At 35.8% G+C, this 17,339-nt stretch overlaps 4 protein-coding genes across 4 annotated transcripts; all 4 read left to right on the forward strand.

The window, feature by feature from the left end:
* Positions 1–647: 647 nt before the first annotated feature.
* On the forward strand, positions 648–1,757 carry LOC136807864 (opine dehydrogenase-like). The gene has a single exon (XM_067064482.1). The coding sequence runs from the start codon at positions 648–650 to the stop codon at positions 1,755–1,757; it is 1,110 nt and encodes a 369-aa protein (XP_066920583.1).
* Positions 1,758–2,766: 1,009 nt separating this feature from the next.
* Positions 2,767–4,364, forward strand: LOC136808013 (uncharacterized). Its single transcript, XM_067064651.1, has 2 exons — positions 2,767–3,184; positions 3,701–4,364. The coding sequence occupies exons 1-2, from the start codon at positions 2,819–2,821 to the stop codon at positions 3,953–3,955; spliced, it is 621 nt and encodes a 206-aa protein (XP_066920752.1). The 5' UTR covers positions 2,767–2,818; the 3' UTR covers positions 3,956–4,364.
* A 2,918-nt stretch (positions 4,365–7,282) lies between these two features.
* On the forward strand, positions 7,283–13,945 carry LOC136807953 (glycine receptor subunit alpha-4-like). The gene is made up of 9 exons (XM_067064578.1): positions 7,283–7,611; positions 7,900–7,967; positions 8,280–8,347; positions 9,084–9,301; positions 10,210–10,292; positions 10,994–11,122; positions 11,585–11,799; positions 12,226–12,351; positions 12,816–13,945. Exons 1-9 carry the CDS (start codon positions 7,397–7,399, stop codon positions 13,356–13,358), a joined length of 1,665 nt encoding a protein of 554 aa, XP_066920679.1. The 5' UTR covers positions 7,283–7,396; the 3' UTR covers positions 13,359–13,945.
* A 2,203-nt stretch (positions 13,946–16,148) lies between these two features.
* LOC136807865 (5-hydroxytryptamine receptor 7-like) lies at positions 16,149–17,166 on the forward strand. Its single transcript, XM_067064483.1, has one exon. It carries the CDS (start codon positions 16,243–16,245, stop codon positions 17,164–17,166), a length of 924 nt encoding a protein of 307 aa, XP_066920584.1. The 5' UTR covers positions 16,149–16,242.
* Positions 17,167–17,339: the final 173 nt, after the last annotated feature.

Raw genomic sequence — 17,339 nt, forward strand, 5'->3', positions numbered from 1 at the left:
TCATAGAGAGGCAATCTTCAATGAATGCTTCAACTTTCAAAGGAAACAAATTCATTAAACATGTAAAAATATATCCATACAAAATCAAATTTTCAAAAATTAATGTTTGAAGAGTTGTCTTTCCTATAAAATTTTGTGAATCCTTTTTTAATTAATTATGCAAAAATATTTCCTGAATGCGAATGTTTTTTTGCATCTTCCGAGGTACGGAAATAATATTAAAATACGATCAGCATATAAAAAGTGCAATTGACCCTGACATTAAATCAGTTTGGATCTGACTTTTCACCTGTTTATTGGTGAGCGAATAATTGCTGGTGCTAAAGAGCTGAAGTTATTGGGGTGATTACACATTCAAAGAGCTCTAGTTGCGGTGAACGTCGATAAGACTTGATATCAAATAAAAAAGCAGTTGCAATCAGTACTACTGTTCGTTTACTTATTCACGTAATTTATCAACTGTGAAGAACTCGTTCTTTAAATCTAGGTAGCGTGTTTTACTAAGCAGAGACTTGCCAGGAAGCAATAGGTGAATCACGCGGCATATCAGAACACTCATCTCAAAACTCGTTACCAGAAATCAAATCCTTTTTGTGCGCAGTTTAAAGCATCTACAATTTTCATAAAGGAACATTCCACCCAATAGAATGTCCACACATGCAACCAATCGAATCTCCATCCTTGGTGCCGGTGCTGGAGGTTGTGCATTAGCATACCACCTCATCAAAACTGGCTATGAGGTACTTCTATACCAAGACAAAGACCATCTCATCAAAGCTGTGGAGAGTTACGATGGCTTCAAAAGTGCTTTACACGGTAAATGTAAAATCACGTGCTTTACAACCAGTATAAAACAAGCAGTCCAATTCAGTGAAGTTTTGATCCTAGTCGTTCCAGCGTACGGACAAGTCAATATCTTCCAAGCTGCCCTACCTTACCTGACTCCAAATCATATCTTCTTGAGCTTACCTGGTAATTTCGCTATCTTTGATTACCTGAAGTCTATCCGTGAATCGAACGTCAAAATTGATTTTCCTGTATCACACATCGCGGGAACTCCAATCCCATGTACCTTCGTTGAAAGCAGTATCATTCCGTACGCTTGCCGTAGAGTGCAGAAGAACGGCATCTTTATAGGTGCAATCAAGCAATTTATATCAGTCGGCGCTTACCCTAAAAGCAAAGCAGAATCTACATACGAGCGCCTTGATGCCATTTTTGAATCCATCGACGTTCGATTAGAGAAAACCAACCTCTTAGCAACCACTTTCTACAATTCGAATCTTATCTTACATCCAACCATCGTCATGTATAATGCTGGACACATCAAATGCCAAAACAAAGGATTCCGTTTTTATAAAGATGGCGTCTCTCCTCTAGTTTGCAAAATATTTGAATCACTAGATAAAGAGATGCTTCTCCTTGGTCACAGCTGTGGATTCCATCTTGAATCATTCGCATCATATTACAGACGTTACTATGGTGATAAAAACCCTAATAATACTCTCAGTGCTTTCTTTCAAAATGCACATTTCCTTCATTTCGTAAAAGCGCCCAACGATTTAAACGGACGGTTCATATCTGAAGACCTTCAGTTTGTGCTTCTTCCTTTGATCCGATACTTAGCTAACAGAAACCAGGTTCCAACACCACTGGCTGAATCATTGATCGTTTCACTACAATGTATGCTTGGACATAACATTCATCCTTTGCGCGAATTACCGGAGGATGAGTGGGCGATCGTTGCTGCGTCATGAAATACTTTTTTTATCTTATAATGAGAAAGAACACTTGACTTAAATCAAATTATCCATGATTTAGACGTTGAGCTAAGTCAATCGAGTCAGTCTGGTTGGAAAGCTGACTAAAATTCAAATTCGTTCACTTCAGCAAAGTGCATTAAAACCATATACTCAATGGAGAGACTTTTTATTCTTGAATATTCAACATCGAACACCGTTGGGTTTAAACCGAGTATTATAAAAGTTTTAACCAATGCCTTTAAAGAAATGTAAATACAAATTTTTTTATTGTAAATTTGATTAAGACTTTATTTATAAATATCTAAAAATTTTAAGCGAAGAGAAATTCTTTTACGCGGAACCTACTCCATTGCATAATAAGTATATGAAATGACATCCTTTAGAATCCCCAAAAAGAAAATTTGTTGATTTTTAATTGTGTTATGATTGTAGACAATATTTCTTACGGAAATCGTATTCAAAGTCTGGTGTTTCCTCACTAAGAGAAAGTGAGAGCGAGATTCTTTGGACGTTTTCTTGCCTTTCGTGCGTATAATATGTAGCGAACGATTAGATCCAAATTCGCAAATAAACAAGACAAAATAAGTGAACCCCCATTCGGACGCGCAACACAGCAATTTTTAATGACACATTTTTGAGCGTTGTAGTCCTGTTTACCCATAATACGTTTGCACTCTGAGATCGACTATGGTGGCCTAAGCTCTGGTTTAGACGACTCCTTTCCATGGATTGGTCAATCTTGTTACCTAAAATCACTTCGTTTGCCTCCTTTGATGTCAATGTCAATGACTATTTACAATCTTTTTCAAGCAAAGATTTTAACAGTCCAAATCTGCTCATTTTCTGCCTACTCTGACAATCAAAATTTCCAGTGTAGAAAATCGAGCGTCTAAACTAAGGCTAAATAATGAAAAACAGAAGAAGTAGATCAAATTTTTGACGTCAATTTTACAATTTTGAGGATCTTGCATTGCTCATCAAAACAAATAATCAAAATCGTTAATCATTCTTTTCAAATTTCAAACGAACAAAGACAATAACTGTTCCAAAAGATTATGGATTATGATTCTTTTCGATTGAAGACTGGTTTAGCTTTTCCAATCCCTGTTGTCCAGCGTTTACCTTTGGAGCAACATCAACAACGCGTCCCAAGACACAGCTTCAATAAAGTCGATAGCCTAACCAATTGTCATTGCCCTGAAGCAGAGCAAATGTCTCCAAAGAAGAACAGAGGGCGTGGGAACACAAAACCGCTCGAATCCTTTGAGAGGTTACATCGCTCTGCAGCCGTTTGCGGTAAAGGATGTTACGGAGAGAAAAGACCTGAAGAATTTTATGATATCTTTTTGGCGTCCAGTGTTAAAGAAAGTAAAGCTTATCAAGAAGTTCTGAAACAAAGAGAAGAAGAGGCTGGAGAACAGGTACTTTATTGAAGTTTTTATTCCTCCCTTTTAATAGTCTTTAAAATTAAGTACCGATTTCTCACTTTAACATAACTTAAACTATTTTACGGGCAGATACTTTCGCGGTTTTTGCCTCTTTTCGCCACAGTCTCTAGGTCAGGTAAGACACTTTTTGTCCTTGAACTTAAACTTTATATTCTTTTTGGTTATAAAAGGTTTAAATGTCGATTTACTTCCTATGATTGGGTGTAAGTAGGTTTTGTATTTCGATGACCCGTCTCCTATTTTCTTTAGAGAGGGAAAATTTACCAGAACCGACGACGTTGTTCAACGTTTATAAAACGTTTTATGGATGTTCTTCAAACGTTCACGATTGTTGCTTTATAATTTTTAACACCGGCCACTAGAAACGATAAACTGGGAAATTAGGGGTGGAAACTTTAAACAGGATGATAAATTTCCGTTTAATTTTCACCGTTTCTCTCTCTTTTCGGACGAAATGTTTAGCTTTATATTCCTTTTTTATCTTTTTAGGTTGTAAGTTATCTACCTGACTGCGACATTCCTCAAGCCATCGAAAATCTTCAAAAAGAAGGAATCTCGTCTGTAGATCACACCACCTTTGATTCTGGCGTTTCCCTTGGCAACTCAAGTTCACTCGCACAAAACAGCGTCCTTAGCAACGCGGAGAGAATCGAGAAAGAAGAAATATTAGAACATCTAAGATATCAGAAAACCAAAAAAGTTTATAAGCATAAAAAGACATCCAAGACTTCTTTGAATATTTAGGCATTTTAGATATTTTAAATCATTAAATGGAATTGTCTATGTCAAGGTTTTGTACTGTGTAAATTTATAGTAGATTTTAGGCTTTTTTACTCGTAGTATGATAGTATAACCTAGGAAAGGAATGAACTGAAGTAATCCTAAATTCCTGGATAATTCAAAACGTGTATTCTATACTGTGAAATTTGATTAATTTATCATGTGAAGAGTTCTAATTTTCTTGGGAAGTTCATAAACAAAAACGTGCTGTTGCTGAAAGCTTTCCAGGAACGAAAGTGAAAATTATACAAAGGAGAACTTTATTTTTCTTGATTAGAATTTACATTTTACCATTTTGATTATTCAAGCTCTATATATATTATGTAATTATTTTTATCCTCAAATAAATGATATTTTCATATCTTTATCATAATTTTCCTAGATATTCTTTCAATGGCATGATAGATTAATGGAAAATCTATTATTTGTCCTTCTTAGAGGCTCAAGCGACCTCTCTAATTAGGTCACTTTTTAATTTGATAAAAAATTTTCGCCATCTTCTTTTTCAACGGATATCCTATTTGTGGATGACTCCTATATGTATATCAACATTTCCGTCTTCTCTCAGAAAAACTTCCCCGGCCGGATAAACCAAAGCTAATACCCTCCAGGGATTAAAAAAATATGTTTATATCAAGAATGTTTTCCCCTTTTCGGATCTCTTTTGAATAATTTATATACTTAAAATCCTAACTAAGCTTTTTTCCCTTTACTTAAAACCCAGGAGATAGAAAAAATGTAACATCTCAAAAAGTGGATGTCACTGTATTATATATATAAAAATTTGCACAAATTTCCTTAAAACAAGTCTCTCTTTTCCAACTTCGTTTTTTTTTCTCTTATCGGAAACCCTGCATTGGGCCTAATTTGTCCCTGTAGCGTGTAACTGTTCTCAAAATGTAGAATTAATGTGGAATAAAATATCTACATTATTTTCCTTGTAATTCTTTCTAACAAACGAAAAAGCATAAAAAAGTAAAGGTAAATTTCAGAATAACGGTTAGAAAACAGAAGGTTGATTTTGGTAGAATTCCGAAATTTTAGTTATATACTATTTCCAAATACAGTTGCACTAGAACCTGAGGATGTTTGTCTGTTTTGATTGTAGAGGTCGCAGTCTTCTTTATTATACGGACCAGTCTTTTTTTCTGTGGTTCTGCCAACACTTAAGGACAAGCTGGAGACAACAAATGTTGTTCCATTGGTCGAAAGTCAGTCACACTTGATCCTTTTGTAAGCCATGCAGTTTTTTTTCTTTTTTTCATCGTCGAGTTAAATTGAACCTATAAACTTTGAGACATAATAGGCTTTAAGACTTGAATAAAGGTAAAATTGGCTGGATTTTTGCATAATCGAAACTTGGGAGAGTCTTCTTTCAATTTTTGGACAAGTTTTAGCGCCAAAACGAAATTATGATACGAACTTTTACTTACATGTTTTTTTTATAAGCATAACACTTATAAGCATATGAAGGCTCAGATTTTCAGAATTCCTAAGCATAACATAAACATGTATATCAGCCTGGAATATTTTTCAAGTTGTCATTTTTTATCTGTTTAAAAAGGTTTGCTAAAGATCAAGTAAAAAAAGACATTCCACGGCTAGCTACATTCCATCGTTCCCAAAATCTGAACAATTTTTTACAAAATTTCTGAAAATTCACTAAAAGTTTGGCTCGGGGTGAATCATAAGCATGATTTATAAGCATAATCTATGCCTGAATGCTTTGAGAACTTAAGCATACACAAGCCTGACCAAGGGGCATACACTTGCTTATAAAAAAAACATGTAGCGATTTTTACAAGTAGGCATAAGAGTGACAAAAGCTGGGCCAATTAGTTTAGCACGTTTGACAGTGATTTACTATGTAGACGCAAGCTCGGGACACTAGTTTTTGACATCGGTCAATATTTTAGGTATTGCCCTCAGTTAGTATAGGGTTAGGGGGAAATTATTTGAGTTTATCTTTATCGGGGAAATATTTTTTCACTGTCAAATATTGTTCCACTGCCTGGCTACATTTGACCTTTTTGCCAAGGTTCTAACTTTCCAAAAATGGAAACAGGGGAAGTGGTTCAAGGAGTGAATAATTTTTTATATTTAAGATTTTGATAAAGATAAAGATGAAAATTTTGAAACACAGGAACAAAGAAAACATATTTTCCAGTTCAAAAAAGCACAATATGATAAATTGACTTAGATATTTTGCTTTTTATAAAAAAACTGATAAGATAAGACCAAATAGAATTTATTCAGTACTATTTTTTAGTCATAACAATAACTTCCATGTTCAAATATGTTTTTGGCTTATATGAAACCAGTAAAAAATAACAGAGAAACTCTGCTGGAGATTTTTTGGGGCTTTTTTTCTGGTCTCTGGTCCCAAATTAATGAATTTGATAAAAATGATATCATGATGAAAAGGAATAAACAAATTATCATCTTAATGCACTTCTTTTCTAGCGCTATAGAAGCCAAATCTAAAAACCAAGTAAATTATCAACCCCTATCTAAATGAAATTTGAGCTGTTTTATCTCAGGAAAACTATCATTTTCAGGGGGTCAACGAAAAGTATGTTCATCTTCGTCACAAAGTTAAGTTAAGTAATCCTTCTTTCTTAACATTAAAAGAAGCAAAAACTATTTTATCTAGAATGATCTTGTTCAGTAATCTACTCACGCAACAGATGATTGACCTTATGGTGAAATTTTATGAGATAGCTTTGGAAATATTGGAAACTACTGAGTATAAAGTTGATTCTGTAATTTTTAGACTCAAACACAGTCTTCATGAGTCGAAAATCTTTTATTTTCCTTCTTGTGACATAATATGGCAAAGTCTTTGAAATTAGAATTTTTCATAACTCGAGCCAAATTCTAATTTCCATGAAATGAAACCTTCTCCATGGGGCGGGGTGGACGAACCTTTTCAAGTCAAAAAAAGATGTTTAGGAATGACGTGTGGATACTCCCTGGAAAATTCTCAACAGATCTCCTGCAAAAATTCTTTCAACCTTAAAGTGAGGGTGGGCGAACTAAAGTCAGTCTTTTACCTCCTTGAAATTTCGAATGACCTTTTACCCCTAGAAAAATGAATAAATACCCCTTGGAAATTCTTCCCCGATTACCCTCTGGAAATGGTCGTCCACCCCGCTGTATGGATATAACCTGTGGAGACGGACAATTAGAATCTTTTAACACGTTTGTTTGTTATGATTTGATTGCTTCGGCCTTCGTTCAAGATCCTGGATGAATTTCTCGGTTACTTTAGTTCTCGTCACGGATCACATACACTGTCTGATACGCGCGGTAATACGTATTCCAGTTGTGGAGACTCTGCTCAACGTAGTTTGATAGAATTCTTATTTCTTCTCACATGTATATTTACCAGCCATCTTTGTAGAAATGAATAGGCTGGAATGGTACCATTACGTCAATTACACCCTTTTCACACTTCTGATGTCGACGAAATACATTCTGGTTGTAGCTGATGGAGACCACCCAACTGTTACCAGTAGCAACAACGGCCTTAACACAAGTCAAATACTACTCAATACATCGATGGCTGTAAATTCAACAAACGAGACCAATAGTTACTCGAGCAATAATACTTTTCATGAGTAAGTTTGAATAGGTTTTTATCGTTATGATTCTGAGTATATAATGTTACTGTTTTGCTCCGGGGCTTGGCAAGTAAATAAACATTGGCTTAAAAAGCAACACAATTAACATGAAGGCAAAAATAATTTTGATTTTAGGTAAAATTCAACGTTTTAAAGGTTTTAGATTTTACGTAATTTTGGCTGATACATCAAGACTTTAAAATCCAATGTGCTGCATGTAATTTCATCCCCTTGAAAATATTCAGAAAATTTTAATCATGATTTTTTTCTTCAACCTTTCAATAGAGGCCACAAAAAGATGAAGAAGAAATTTCCACCTGAGGGCTACGAAGGTCGTGAATCTGGAGTCCATGGTATGCGAAATATACTTTTACATAAAAGAAAATATCCTCGTTTCGGGCTAAAACGAAAGCCTCATTGAAGAGTTATTCGTAACTTTTGAAAAATACTTTTTAGGATATACACAAGGTCACTAAAAAGGGAAGTATTTGGGAAGCGGTATAAGCGGGTGGAACAGGAGGTGGAGGAAACGGTGACGGTGGTGTTCGGTTGTTTAAAACTTGACCACCGCTATTTTTCCGTCTGCTACCCGCCCATTACGGCTGTTTACTCCACACATAATAATTCCCCGCCTTTACTAGAAAGAGTGTTTCTCTTCTTTTTAGATGGACCTCAAAGGATAAATTTGACAGTGTGGGTGGAATCGATCGTCAATATTGATGTGTCTGCTATGGTAAGAAAAAGAAAAGAATTTTTCATTTTTCATTTCATTTTTCACTCGTATTTTTCCTCGAATCAACTATAATGAAATTGATAATATTCTTGTTGCATAAATAGAACTGTCGAGATTCCCGCATACACGCTTTCTGAAAAATGAGGCTCGGCTGTTCTTATTTCTTGTAATTTCCAGGCTTAAATACTCATCATCAATTACCACTTTTATAAAACATTAATTGATTCATCAATTGGATAAAGCTGTCACTGTGTCTCACTTACATTTTGCCAATTGGCAGTGTGTAGGACAGATTTGCACTGCAACGGACTGTGCTCGATTCCCAAACACTTCAAGACAGAGTGTTATGGAAGCATGGCCTTCACCGTCTTAAGGCCAGTCTCCACTTGCGCGCGCTGTGACTGCACTTTTTCGAGCAAAGCTACCATGCTATTGGTCAAAAGAAAAATGAAGCAACTCCATTGGCGCGATCTGACGTAAGGGTTGAAAAACGTTGAAATGTGTTCAACTTTTTTTTCGAGCGCGCGTTTTTACGACGTTATCTTTTTTCCAAGCAAAAAGGATGGAAGCCAAAAATTGCGATTGCAGCGCGCCCAAGTGGAGACCGGCCTTTAGTAAGATTATTAAGCCTGATAAGCTATTAAAATTTTTTCAACAAAGTGTATCATATTTGAGAATTTGGCTTTGTCATTTTGAGATTTGCAAGGTGATCTTTCACTCATCTTGTTCCTATCAGGAATATGTGGTTCACGGTTATGTCATTCAAGAATGGGTGGATGCCCGTTTGAATGGATCGTTGGACCACCCTATCCTTCTTTCTGGAGAGGAGGGTCGTGCAATTTGGTTACCAGACCTCTTCTGTTTGAGTTGTAGAAGCTCGACACTGAATTCACCAACCAATGGGAATGTATTGATCAAAGTTTACCCTAACGGTAGCATCTATTATAGTCAATTGTAAGTTTTTTCTACACCATTGTCAGTACAAACGAAAATGTACGTAGCCGAAAAGCTTTTACTATGAAATAAATTTTGATTTTTTAATAAAAAATGGCGAATAGATTGAACATAAGATTTTTCCATATCGTCTTTCAAAAAATATTTGATCACTTTCTTTTACAATGATTTTTTAACCAGAATTCATTCTCTGCGAATCATCAAGGTTACTTCAAATGACAAAGGTCTGTTTAAACGAGAAATATTTCAACCTAGGTAAATAATCATCCAATTCTAGTGTATTTTACCCGTTTACTCAGCAAGAATAATATTCGGCCCGCTATCACACCTAATCGCACGATGGGTTATTTTTTCTTATTTGGCACGCCCTCAAAGAGAGCAATTAATCGTTAATTGCATCCTGTAGAGAGCAATTAATCGTTAATCACACTCCAATGCGGCGCCAATGTTTACAAAATTGATTTTAATGTTTTTTCTCACATTTTTTTTGCATCGAACGTTTTAATTGCATTCAAATTTATTTTGTGAGAAAGAAAATCAATAAACAACAATAAAAGAAAGACATAAAGAGAAGAGAAAAATATAAAACTCTCAGTGTAATTTCTGTAATTTACTTTCCGAACTGGGAAAAAGTAGTGAAAGCCATTGTGCGATTAGCTCGTAATCATATAATAACTCGTACAATTCGAAAATTGCACTCGTGATTTTTTTGTTTCGAATTTTCCTCGTCCTTTCGGACTCGGAAAATTAATAACAAAAAATCACTCTTGCAATTATATTCGAATTGCACTTGATATCATGTGATTACATATGCTAATATTCTTTTCAGTACACACTCCTGTGTCAAAAATAGCAAATGTACTAATTGAGTATCCTTGAATTTTACCTCATCCCCTCATTTGTTCCAGGGCCAAACTACATGGATCGTGTTTCATGAAGCTTCACTACTTTCCGTTTGATAATCAAATCTGTCCTCTCAATTTGTCAAGCTGTAAGTCATTGTTTTCATTCCTATATCTACGTCTTTGAACTAGTAAATCGTAATGGGTAATCAGTTCCATTGCGCGCTAATGACGACTTAATATTGATCCAAAGTTTTGAAAGGTTTTGAAGATTTTTACGTTTAGCCAACGGGAAACTGTTATCGGGGCGTTCTGATTACCCATGGTCCATTTCAACTCTGAAATGGCCTATAGAAGAAGGAAATAAAACGAGCCATAGGTTTGAACTTTTCGACTATTTTATAACGCTTTACGCGGTAGGGCTAGTGATAGCTAGTGGTATTTATAATATTAGTAGCATAGCGATCCGAAGCAACTGATCAATTTTTTAAACCTCTTGAAATAATTAATGAATTAATGTCAATCTAACATAAAATCACAACCTTAGTCATTTTTGTTCAATGGTGAAATTTCCATTAAAAAGTGACCTAAAAGGCATAGCGATTAAATGGCATTATGCTTTTCCAGAAAAAAAATTGAATATAGGAGGATAAAATATTTTTTGGTAATTCACCCTCCGGATATTGTGACTTTCGATCCCCCTGACAGCAGGTCTAACTCCCCGGACACGCATCAGTCGACCCCGGGCATTTACGGGCATTTTCTGGAATGGCCCATTCTTGACAAATGGAAATGTATTGAAATTTTCAGTGGTAAACAGGTTTTTCCTTTCTTCTCCACACCATTAAAGATGGATATAGCAATGAATACTTGGTATATGAATGGAAGAGTACGCCAGTTGTGGAGAAAATGCAGTTAGAACAATTCATCGTCAACGAAAATGTTCTTCCACATAATGAAATCAAATCGTATCCTGCAGGTAATTTTTAAATAATTGTGAAACAGTTGAGATTTGAGCTATAGAAAGATTCAAATTACATGTTTTTTCTTTTATAAGCATAACGTTTATAAGCATATGCAGGCTCAGGTTTGGGTACCTAAACAATGGCTTTAATGTTTGAGAACAATAGAATGCTAAGCATAATGCGAGCCTGATGTAGGAGCAGACACTTGCTTATAAAAAAAAAACATGTATGGAAATAATTTTAGGAGTAATTCTTCTAGACGAGGAGGTCTGAGACTGAGAATTAGTTTGAATTCTAGAAAGATTTGAATAATAGAGAGGTTTTCGGGATGACAGGTGTGTACCGCCAGAGTTTTCTTTGAACTTGGACTCTAAAGAGATAAATCTTTTAAGATTCTAAAAAAATGCCTCGACAGAATAGAGAAAAAGATATCGAATTGAAAACCGTCCTGATGGTTCAATGTTAATTGCTTTCAGGCGATTTCAACATTTTATCCTTTGAGCTGTTCTTCACTCGCCAAATTGGATTTTACGTTTTGCAAGTATTCATCCCATCCATTGTTTTGGTGTCGTTAAGTTGGATGACATTTTACATGGAACCAGCTGATGTTGGAGATCGTTTATCCATTGGCGTCACACTCATCCTGACCATGATTTTCCTATTGGGTTATATCAATCAATCCCTCCCAAAGGTAAACATGTTGTTTTTTTCGGATATCATTTGCATACTTGGTGGCGGTTTTCAGAGCGATGGTGGTTTTATTCCAGAGTCATCTCAACTTCAATAAGGATGATCGGTCTTGGATTAGGAGTCACAACTTAGTCTACAAATTTTTCCATATAGCGAATAAATAGAGAATCGTCATGGTTGACTTATGTTGATCTATAGACCTTAATGATGTAAAGAAACACTATTTCGGTTGTTCGCAAGATAAATCACTCCTTCTTTTGGCAAAATTCAATTCCGTGAAACTGTAGGAACTTCAAGCCGATCTACAACACTGCTATTTATAAACCATTGGTATGGTAATGTGTTTTTCACCTACTATAACACTCCTTTGAATGGCCTACATATCTTTTACTCACTCCTATTAATCAACTATTTCTGTTTCATCCAGGTTTCGTACATCAAAGCGGTTGATTGGTATGTTATCGCTTCACTATTCATGATCGTTGCAAGTGTAATCGAAAGTGTCCTTGTTTACTGGCTCCTTCATCGTAAACAAAAGAAACAGAAAGAACAGGTGCATACGAATTTCATATTTCAAAAAATGGAGGATCTTCCCCCGAACTCATTCTTTTATATTAGAACTTAATTTGAGCTGAGCCTATAATGCTTTTGGAAATCCTGAAATTCATTCACTTGAATATGAAGAAAGCAATGTTAAAGAAAGAACTTTTAATGAAAACCAAAACCTTTCCAAAAGAAAATATTTAACAACTGAACCCAAAACTAGCGAAACCAATCCCAAGAAAAATATACAAAAAAATCAATGGTAAAGATCATTGATCGAAATAGTTCAAAACAAATGCTCGAATACTACCACTATTCAATGGAATTAAAAATAGGTTTTGTGCTTGTTGGAGAGCTATTCAGGAGTGGAATATTATTAAATAGATAACTTTAAAAATAAAATGGAGAGTGAAGAAGACAGAATTGTTTACTATAAAGTTATAAATCTAATGTAAAATCCGTTTTTGTTTTCAGAATTCATTCGAGAGATTCGATCGCTATTTGGACAAGAAGTTTAACATGAACAACTCTTTTTTACCATTACCTTTACTACAAGGTGGTGCCCAGGCCGCTGGGATAAGCATGCCCAATCTCCCGTCGCTTGGCAACAATCAAAAACCGTTTTACCCTCGAATGACGTCCTTACAAGAACTCAATGAGAAACCCAAGCCGAATGGGATTAATCCGAAAAAACCAATCTTCGCTAAATTGGAAGAAGATGAAGATATCGACGAATCCGATAAAAACGGGGAAACCAATTTCTGCAGCGAAAAGGATCCATTGACGAAACCGGTAATTAGAAATCGGGTTAACAGTAAGTTTAATTATCATCGGGATAGCCTTATGGAACAGCGCGAAAAGAAAAAATCGGATGAAAGTGAGGAAAGTGAGTCTAAACAGTATAATCCGAATTTGGATAAAATTTCGAAATTGGATATTTTCGCTCGGACAGTATTCCCTTTGTTTTACGTGATTTTTACGTTAGCTTACTTTATTTATTTCTTTGGCACAAAATAATGAGAAATAATCTAGAGAAAAACTTGATGATGCCATTTGGGGGAGTATATTGAACTTTTTACTCAAGTTACTTTGAGAGAAGGTTGCTGCGAAGACTCGCTACAGAGATGAGACAATCATAGAATATTTCAATCTATGAGTTGCCATCTGAACTTAGCGTACATGAAAATACTAAAGAATGAAAGCATTCTGGACATTTTTGACTGGAACATGCAATGGTATAGAAAGGACGTGGTCGCCGCGTTCGATATGGAGAATCTGTCGACTTTATGTGGAAATATCCTCATATGAAATTGAAGATAATTAGAGGTACACACATACAACAATATGGTCTAATAAACTGTGACTTTGAAAATCGGATCATTTCCTAAATGCTTTATTTTTTACTTTCAAAATATCGTAAAAGTATATACAGTTGACGCTCTCTAATTCGACGTTCTACTATTCGATAGGCTCCCTTATACGATGAAATTTAAAATCTCCGTCAACAAGAAACTCTCATAAACGACGCTCCCTTATTCGATAAGCTCCCTTATTCGATGAAAATCCAATTCCCCTTGAAGATCGAATTGGAGAGCGTCAACTGTATTACAGAGAAAATTATATCAAGATTATTGTTATAACATTCGAAACGATATTTGGTGACAAATATAATCTCGGACAAATATCATAGTCTATCTAAATAGCTTTCGTTTTGAATTCATTTGATTGGCATTGTTAACTAATAAAAGCTTACTCATTCGGTCTCAGGGGGGGGGGGCTTTCGATTCAAAAACGACCTTACGTACGGCCCAGAATTAGGCCTTTGAAATTGGACCCTTACAGTGCAGAGAAAATTTGGCTAAATTTGAGCAAATTTAAAGCGTAAAATCGACCCTTACGGTGCATTTTCTTCAAAATTTTTGACCATTTTTCAGGCAAAATATGGTCAGATTTTCGAAATTTTACACCCTTAGAGTGCAATTTTTTCTCATCTTTGCTGATTTCGCCCCTTACAGTGCACTTATTGGGAAGCTTGGCAAATATACCCTCAAGGGCCGCACGTATGGTGGCCCTTCACCTTGAGTGTCTCCCGGGCATTCGGTGTATAACTTTGTTAAAGTCTACTTTGATTACATAACATAAGCAAACAGAAAATTTCATTTAGCGACTGGGATTGTATCTCTCCCTCAAAAAGCGAATAACATGTTTTGAAAGGAAAACTTTCCCATGTTTTCTATAAGCTTGCTAAACGGCAGAAAATTATCACCCTTGTGTCTTTTCTTGTTGTATATTTTTATAGAAAAAAATTCTGGAAAGTTATAAAGTCACATGGAGACCAAATTAGTACCTAGGACTGTATCGGTGATTTGGCTTGAAGAAAATTTCCAAAATATGGATCAAATGAACAAATGATGGCCATATCAGACCCACGTCCTGGAAACAAGTTCCAAAAGCTCAGGCGGTGTAAAAGGGGCTTACATTTGTAACCGATCCGTGGGTTGGCCTTGGGTTTGGTTTGGTGTTAGATGTTTTTTTATTGACTAGAAACCTCGTTCCTGCGTATTATTGGGCTTTTGAGTTTCGGCGGTAGAGTTTCAAAGAAACAACTGGCAAACTCTACCGGCTGTAAACACTTTTCAGATAAAAAAACCGTTTGCGAATTTTATTCGTCCTTAGGCTTATTCTTTAGCTAGTGATTTGTCTAAGACTAAAGCATAGTCCGCTATATAGCGCTAGATAATAGTGATTCTCTGGCGTCCATCGTTAACGAAAATAAAGCCTGGGATACACGACACGGGGGATGATATTTATGGACTAGTATTTATTTTGCAAATGAATTCGTCAAATAAAATGTTTGCTTACATCGGCAGATGGTTTCGTTTTTGTGCCCCTTTTATGAACTTTTGATAACATAGAGGCAAAGTTGACTTTTTAATCAATTTGATGTCTTGATGTGTCTACCACAGAACCGACGAGAAAAACTTTTTTAGGGATTTGTGGTATAGTACAGTGCAAAGTTAAATGTATTGATACAAACGATTTCGTGACCAAGATAGCAGGTTTAATTATAAATTCTTTACAATCCATTTATTCAGACTCGTCTATCAAAGTGTTCAAAAACAACTGACCATTCGCGTTTGCGTAATTTTCACTCGTAATTGTTAATTTGATTTAGTTTATCAATATTTGGATTACATGCTTTTTATGTAACTCTTTTTTTTTGGAGCGAAGGCTGATTTTTCTTTGAAACTTTATAGGTTGTAGAAAGACTTTTGAATTTTGTACTGATATGAAAACGTTCCACTCCTTTTAAAGATCAAGTGACACGAGCTCCGGGTTGGCGGATGAGGGTTGTCTGCGAATGGGACCTCCAAAAACCGACCCTTAGAGAGACTGATTTTGCTGAAAAGGTGACCTTTAGAGATTTTTGAAAAATTCCCTACCCTTAGAGAGACTCTTCAAGACTTTTCCTACTAAAATCGTGAATCTTCCGACCCTTAGAGAGACTGATTTAAATTTTTTTGACTTTTGCGACCCTTAGAGAGACTTTGAAGGGTGAAAAAACGACCGTCCGCACATACCCAGCATCAATGTTTGCCTAAGTACTCCCCCCCGGGCACGAGCTACTAGAAAAACTTCACCCTTTTTATCTTATGAGATTTTGGATCTCCTCAGGTTTGGTGTGCCGTTACTTTCAAATTGTTCTTTGTTTATTTTCTTCGCAATTTCTAGCAATTCTAGAAGGATAAAAAAACAAAAGAAGAAAAGAATTTGTGTTAATTATATCAATAACATTTGACAGCTTGAACTCCTAACCTACCTACTGCTATTTTTCGTTGCTTCTCCTGTAATTTCAATTATACCAGAAGAAAACCACTTGGAATCGGTATTGGATCAGAAAATGAACAACTTCCATACTTTTGACAATTGCTCACTATCCCGTGCACCACCACAGCCAGTAGTATTCTGGAACGTGGTGATCTGTATCTCGATTCTCATAATCATCTCAAATGCTTTCTTAATCATCTTAATCTTCACTCAACGGAAACTACGATCAAGAATCTCAAACGTTCTGTTGGTCCACTTATTCGCATCATACATTGTGTCTTCATCTCTGATTCTGGTCATGAAGATATCACCAACACGCTTCAGAATCATACATAGATGTATTGTTGCAAGCACAGGTACCATGTTCCTGGCAATGGTGTTGGTCACTCTAGATCGTTTCTTTGCCATCAGATTCCCGTTCAGATACTCAGGAAAATGTCACTGGAAGAATATCTTAACATCATCAGTGATCATCTGGTTACCATCAACTCTTGGATTCTTGGTGAACCTGAACATTGATGTCTACCAGGTCATCTTCATGTTCACTGCTGTACTCATCCTTTTAATTGCCAATACATACGTTTATTGTGTTGCAAGAAGACATGCTAAAAAGATACGTCAACAACTAAAAACTCCAACTCCATTACAACAAGATTGCCCTGACTGCACCAGAACTTCAAGCACCAGAACTAAAACATCCAAGCAACGTTTAAGAGTGGTCAAATCGGCTATGGGGTGTTTTTCACTTGCTTTTGTTATGATTCTTGGATTCTTATCAACGTGTATTATAAAGACTCTGTATATAACCGGAACAGTCAACCAGTGTCAGTACACTGATATGAGATGGTTGGGTCTTCCGTTTGTAGTCTCCAATGGGTTGGTGTGTCCAGTGATTTGTTTGTTCTTCAATAAAGATCTACGGGGAACAACTTTGAGAGTTTTGAAAATGATTTACAGAGGTGATGGTAACTCTGAAGGTTCGTCAAGTGGGCCCTGATTAACATTGCATAAAGTTTGAAGCCTTGTGGTGTGGTAGCTGCTCTGAGCAAATCTTGATTAATTGCAAGCTCCGTAAGAGCATCTGACCTAGTTAAAGAACCGCTTTGATTTGGGTAGAATTCCAAATGAGCTTTTAACCGCATTGTTTAACTGAAGTAAACAAATTGCATT

The sequence above is a fragment of the Clytia hemisphaerica genome, unplaced genomic scaffold, assembly GCF_902728285.1.
Source record: "Clytia hemisphaerica strain Z4C2 unplaced genomic scaffold, Clytia hemisphaerica genome assembly, whole genome shotgun sequence".
NCBI classification, from domain to species: Eukaryota; Metazoa; Cnidaria; class Hydrozoa; order Leptothecata; family Clytiidae; genus Clytia; species Clytia hemisphaerica.